The sequence below is a fragment of the Hakea prostrata genome, chromosome 2 (genome assembly GCF_041222555.1).
Source record: "Hakea prostrata isolate BN-2017 chromosome 2, UWA_Hpros_2, whole genome shotgun sequence".
In the NCBI taxonomy this organism is placed as follows: Eukaryota; Viridiplantae; Streptophyta; class Magnoliopsida; order Proteales; family Proteaceae; genus Hakea; species Hakea prostrata.
In genome coordinates, this window is record NC_142601.1 from 52,250,911 (window position 1) to 52,257,121 (window position 6,211).

Below are 6,211 nucleotides of genomic sequence, written 5' to 3' on the forward strand. Positions count from 1 at the left end.
TATTAAACGTGGTCATGCCACCTTAAACGACTTTCTCGAAGCTTATCACTTATGGAGCAACTCTCAAACCAACTCTAATATGATCATTCATTATCTCATCATTCCTAGTTTTGCCACTCATCTATTTTAGCATCCTCATTTCTGCTACATTGAATTTATCTATATGATTCTTTTAACAATCCGACACTCTGCACCATACATCATAGTTAGTCGAACAACGGCCCTATAAAATTTTCCTTTAAGCTTTAATAGAATACACCGATCACACAAGACCCCAAACACACCTCTCCACTTCATCCACCCTATTTTAAATCTTTGGGAAACATTATCCTCTATATCACATCTTTTATTTATGATTGAACCTAGATACCTAAACAATCACTCTGAGGAATCTCCTTATTCTACATTGATATCTTTAATTCATTTATATACATGGGAATTTCTGCATCCTTTTAACTATGAGGTATTGAACTTTGCCAACTAAGTATGAATATGTAGCTTGAAATTTTGAGCAATGTGATATACGTAACTGGTTTAGGTTGATAGACCTTCAAAATTGACCTTCAAATGATGGCCCTAGCTTAAGTCCAACATCACCTTGCCTAGCAAGTAGTTTACAGTGCCATAGGCTTAACAACATGTTGTGTTGCCCCCACCCACCTCTCATTTTGTTCTATTGATAGTTAAGATGTCTTGTTATTATGTACATGTAGATGGTCTTTAATTGCTAGTCAACTTCCAGGAAGAACAGATAATGATGTCAAGAATTTTTGGTACTCTCATATCACTAGAAGGAGAACAAGTAATATTGCTTCAAAACGGGAAGAGGTGAAAGCCATGACTCTTATAAACAAGAAAAACGAAGTTGCAAGGTACGAAGTTTCAAGGTCTCGGCCGTGGACCTTCCTGAGGGGTGCCCCTTGATTGTTGAAAATTAAACCTCTTCAATTTCTCCTAATAATTCTTTTGCTTCTAATGATATTGATGTTACAACCAACAATGATTTTGGAGTAATTCTGAGCATGAAATGTCCCATTCTCCCTACTACCCATTTACCAAAGGGTCTTCGGTGCTAGAATAGGAAATGAACTCTTTTGATAAAGAATTGGGGAAGGCAAGTCAGGCTACGCTAGAGAGTTGTTTGAAAATGATATTCGAAATCTCTGGGATGAAGATTCTTTGCAGCCAATGACACAATTTGGGAATGATATTTCTTTGAAACAAAGCATCAAATATTAAAATAAAAATCTAGCATGTCCATTTCTCCTTAAATAAAACATGTGTTTTGAGACAATTGTCTTTTCAAGACAGCACTTGCTAGAGCCATGGAAAAACATTTAGGCAAATTCGCCTGGTTCGGTGGGTATCAAAATAAAAATTGAGGCAAAAAATGACATTTACAAAAGTCACCGAAAAATCGGGAAAAACAAGCAAACATTGTTGAAATTTCACAGTAGTTGCCAGAACCTTCACCACTGGTAAGCCACCTCCTTCCTTTCTCTCGTCTTCACATTATCAATGGTATTGGAGCTTTTGACCTCTAAGGTGATGGTCATTCTTGTGAGAGCGTAACAAAAAGCTACCAAACCAAAAACTTGATAAGATCTTAAAAATGTGATTAAAAACCCTAACTATAGGACACGCCAAAATGCACAAAGGAAGCAATGGCAATCTTGATCAATAAAAAAATTTCTTGAGCCAAGAACCCAAAAATATATCTTGTCGTCAGTGCTGACCTGAAGGAGATGCATCAATATTCAGTTGCGTGCCTAGAGGGTGGATAGGAAGCTTGTTTGGGATTTCCGGTGGTCTAAGAGAACAAGACCGAATTATCAAAGCATTTTTCGAACACCAGGTAGAGAAAGAAAGATTTGAACACAAAGACAAGCAAGGGTTTGCAAAGACTAAGGATGACGAGCTTGTGGAGCCTTTAGTCGATTGTCACCCCCAACTAGCCAGCAATTGATAAGCATCTGCAATGACTTGGTGGTGCACCTTAGATGAAAAGAAAGAGCTATCTCTATAAGACCTCGGATCGAATCATCAAAGCATGTCGAAACCCCACCTGAAGTATTTAGAGAAATGTCGCACCTTGGCTAGAGCTCTATACAAGAACTTGATTTGAACTCAAATTTGGACAAGAAGTAGAGATTAAAAAAAATAGGGTAATTTTCATTTGGACCCCCTGAGGTTTGGTCCAACTCACTTTTAGTCCAGTGTAAGTTTTCTTTTGCATATGGTTCCCCTGTGGTTTCAAGAAATGATCAAATAAGGACAAGCTTAACAAAATTCATTAGTTTAATAATTTTTGTGACAAAAATACCCCTTTTTTTTTTGATTTATTCGTTTTAGTTTTTTTTCTTTTCTTTTTAATAAGTTTTTTTCTTCTTTTATTCAAAGAATAACTGTAAAAATTTCATTTTTATAGTGAAAAGAATCTCTTGACGCTACGATGTGAGACCCTCTGTTCTTCGCCGTTCTATCCGTCTTCTTCGTCGTCGAGGAAGTACCAATGGAGAAGATAAGCAGATCAATAAAGAGAGAAACGGAATTTGTGTTTTCATGGTTTTAAAATTCAGCAAGGATGAAGCTTTGTCTCAGGGAATGCTACCGGTGTGCATCATGGTTTCATCCTAGCCCTAAAATGCGAAATAAAGAACTAAAACAGAAACAATATTCGATAATTCGAGAGAAAAGAAGAAGAACCCAACAAACTTGGAGATGGATCAAAGCCTGTTGAGTCAACCAGTGGAAGGAACATAGGAAATGAAGAGGAAATTAAGGTTTCTGAAAGAGGGAAAAACCTGTCATCCCTCTCTTCGAAGGTTTAGAAAGGGTAGATGAAGAAGAGATTTCTGGTATTAAAAGTGTTAGAGATGGTTCATAAGGTAGGTTTGGTGAATGGTGTGTTTTCTATTTTGTATTTAAATCGCAATCAGAAAACCAAGAACCACTGAAAGAGAAAAGAGAAGATTGGTAGGTAGTTTACGGTTGGTGTTTGGAAACCTGGATTTCCTCGGCCATTTTTTGGGGATTCCAACTAGGAATTACTGATTGAATAACGAGTTAACTAGCGTTTGGTCGGTGATTCTCCGTTAATGGTCGAGATTCTTGTGAGGGCGAGTGGCCAAAGCAGGGCTGAGCAACGGACTGAGGATTAGGGCTAAGTAGCGGCTGGTTCTTGGCCGACGACGGAGAAGACGGATAGAAAAATGAATTTTTACATTTATTCTTTGAATAAAAGAAAGAAACTTATTAGGAAAAAAAACAACGAAAACAAATAAATCAAAAAAAGTAAGGGTATTTTTGTCACAAAAATTATTAAACTAATAAATTTTGTTAAGTTTGTCTTTATTTGATCATTTCTTAAAACCACAGGAGAGCATATGCGAAAGAAAACTTAAACTGGACTAAAAGTGACTTGGACCAAACCTCAGGAGTCAGATGAAAATTACCCAAAAAAATAATAAAAAATAATTAGATAAAAAACTAAACATGAACCATAGGACGTAGCTTGGATCTCTAGCTAATGAGCAGGAAGCTCACAAGTTGAGGGAGCAAATCTCAAATTTCCACCGAGAACATCAAACTCCCACAGATGATTTTGTTGCAACATGTTTCCTAGTATGGAGAAAGATTTACCAGGGGAGTCTTCCTGGGCCATTTGAAACCCCAAACAACGCACTCCAACGTCTGCGAAGATAAAATAATTATCCACTTGTGGTGCTAATCGAGCGCCACCAGAGAATTGGATCTCAAACTTAGGTACCAATGACTTGTATGAGTCTGAGTTGGGTACCTTGAAGCATGAGTCGAAATTCGGAAATTTGACCTTTTGAAGCTTGCCTTCTAATGGCTTCTCAAGGGCGGTTTTGACAGAATCATAAGCCTCTGGAGCCAATGAGGTCATGGAAAACCCTGAATCAACCATCATTCCTCGACCCTTGTCGATACTCCATACTTGGTTAGGGATATTCAATTTCATGCCATTCACAAAAATTCCTTCTACAGTAACACCAAAGTGATCTCCCATGATACCCAGTAGGGTGTTTTGCATCTTGGGAGGCATTACTTGTCGATGGCCGAAGGTGAGGTAGTTGGTGATTTTGGTGCTGTCTTGGTTCATCAAGCAGTAGGAGAATTTCCCCTCAAAATTCTTGTAGACATTGCTGACGAAGCCATTGGGGTTAAAACCCATACCAAAAATGCCATCAGCTTTGCGAATCCCATATGATTCATTCCATTCTCGTGTACAACCTATTAAAATGTTAGGGATCTTCTTCTCTTCACCATTGCTCAGTTTCACAGTTACAGTTTCCTTGGCAAAAACACCTTGGGCTACTTCAGTGCTACTGTAACCATAGTCGTAGCTGCAAGGGGAATCGGGCGTGACGCACCTTTCTGGATCAGAATTGAGGCTCAGGAGAGCTTCTTGACAAAAGCGGTCCTGGCAAGGTATGGTTTTGAAGGTTTGGGAACGCTCGGGTTGGAAAGCTTTCTTTGTTAAGTTATAATCTCTCGGGTTGCTGCAATGGCTACGTTTGTCGGGTTGGTTATTGCCCTGTTGATGAGGACTACATTTGAACCTGCAATTCATCCAGGTGAGATCGCTTCCTGTATCTAACAGCAGCAAGAATTCCTGGGCTGGAGTTCCAACTTTGAGTGATACGTAGTACGAAGCTGAGTTAGTAAATTTGCCACTGATCAATGGAGTCGAGAAAGAAGCAGGAAGCTGAGATGCTATTCTCCTTGATGATGCATGCCTGAGGTTACGTTTGTGGGAGAGAATCTGCATACGGATCTTATCGGCTTGAAGGAGTTCCTGGATGCGATCGTAGTGAGTTAGGGTCTTATCACCCAAGAGTCGCGGAGCATGTCTATGAATCATCTCAAAGTGAATGGCAGAAGATTCTTTTGCAGAGGGATTTGAAGAGAACCCATTAATGGAAGAAATGTAGAAAGAGAATAAGAAGAATGGGAGGGTGGATCGTAATAACATGATTATTGTTCTGTGAGAGAGGGAGGGAGAGAGAGAGAGAGAGAGGGGGTTTGAGTTACTTGGACTAGCTCCTGGCTCTCTCTCTCTCAGAGTCTCCCCTTCCTTCCTTATTGATGGAGCAGGCAAGTCTCACAGGTAAAATATAAAGGGGACAAAATCTTGACCTGCGAGAATTTGACGTTATTACATGCTATCTTTGTTCCTCAAGAATAGGAAAGACATCGTTTTTGATACGGTCTCAGGGAAAATTGTGGTGATGGAAGGGAGTTAGCTATTTTTGGACCCAAAGACAAAGGCTAAATTTGAGTTTGTTAGTTATTTCTTCAACAGATTATAATAATTAATTTTATTTCTTACCATAATTGAATAATAATAAGTATATATTTAATATTTATTTGGGTAAATTACCCCAGCGCCTCAAAATAGGGGGAAATAAAATTCACTGCTGTGCACAGCAGTGCATATAATACCAAATGATTGGCTGAGATTAAAAGAAAAATTAAAATTAAAAAAAAGAAAAAGAAAAAAACAAAGAGAGGTCTTCAAACATTGAAACTCAACTTTATGATATGAAAATTTTGTCGAACACCTGCCATACCAGCTTAAACCTACTCCCCCACATGATATAGTAAATTAACTTTTTGTTGTCAGAAGATGAATTTCATTTATAAAATAAAGAGCAAATTTTGGTTGCAAATACTTACATTAACCATCTTTAAATTTTCAAAGGAAATTACATTTAAGTAACCTGGGACTAACTTTACCTTGTGTATCAGTTTTGCTATTAAGCAATGATATCATTCCATATAACTTGAAAACTCAAAAGTCCCTTGATTGAAAATATGCTAAAGCATATCATGTGTAAGACAACCAAGTAAACAACTGCCAAGCTTCAAGGATAGTATAAGGTAAAGAGATTACAAATTTGAGTGGCAAAAATAAGTATTTGGGTTTTCCACATCTTTCGTTTTGTGCTTGATCATGGCTATGGCTTAAGGTGGCCTGCCCACCAGATTCGGCAACTGAAGGTGCCCTTTCTTATGCTAAATAGTGAGGAGTTCAGAGATGTCCATGGAAGGTTTTGAGAGGAAGGGAAGTTTACTCATGTGGTTATTCCATAGATTGATTATGAGCATGAACATAATTTGTTCATATTTGCCTTGATCGGACGATTTGATTTTAGGAAAGTCACCATGGAAGCTGTGAGAAAGG

General features: G+C 38.2%; 1 protein-coding gene across 1 annotated transcript; it reads right to left on the minus strand.

Annotated features, from left to right (window-relative positions):
* Positions 1-3,526: 3,526 nt before the first annotated feature.
* LOC149024810 (aspartic proteinase NANA, chloroplast-like) lies at positions 3,527-4,888 on the minus strand. The gene has a single exon (XM_089143538.1). It carries the CDS (start codon positions 4,886-4,888, stop codon positions 3,527-3,529), a length of 1,362 nt encoding a protein of 453 aa, XP_088999664.1.
* Positions 4,889-6,211: the final 1,323 nt, after the last annotated feature.

What these genes read in the sequence shown, in the direction of transcription:
- LOC149024810 (XM_089143538.1), bottom strand. Translation starts at nt 4,888, where the DNA reads ATGATTCATAGACATGCTCCGCGACTCTTGGGTGATAAGACCCTAACT.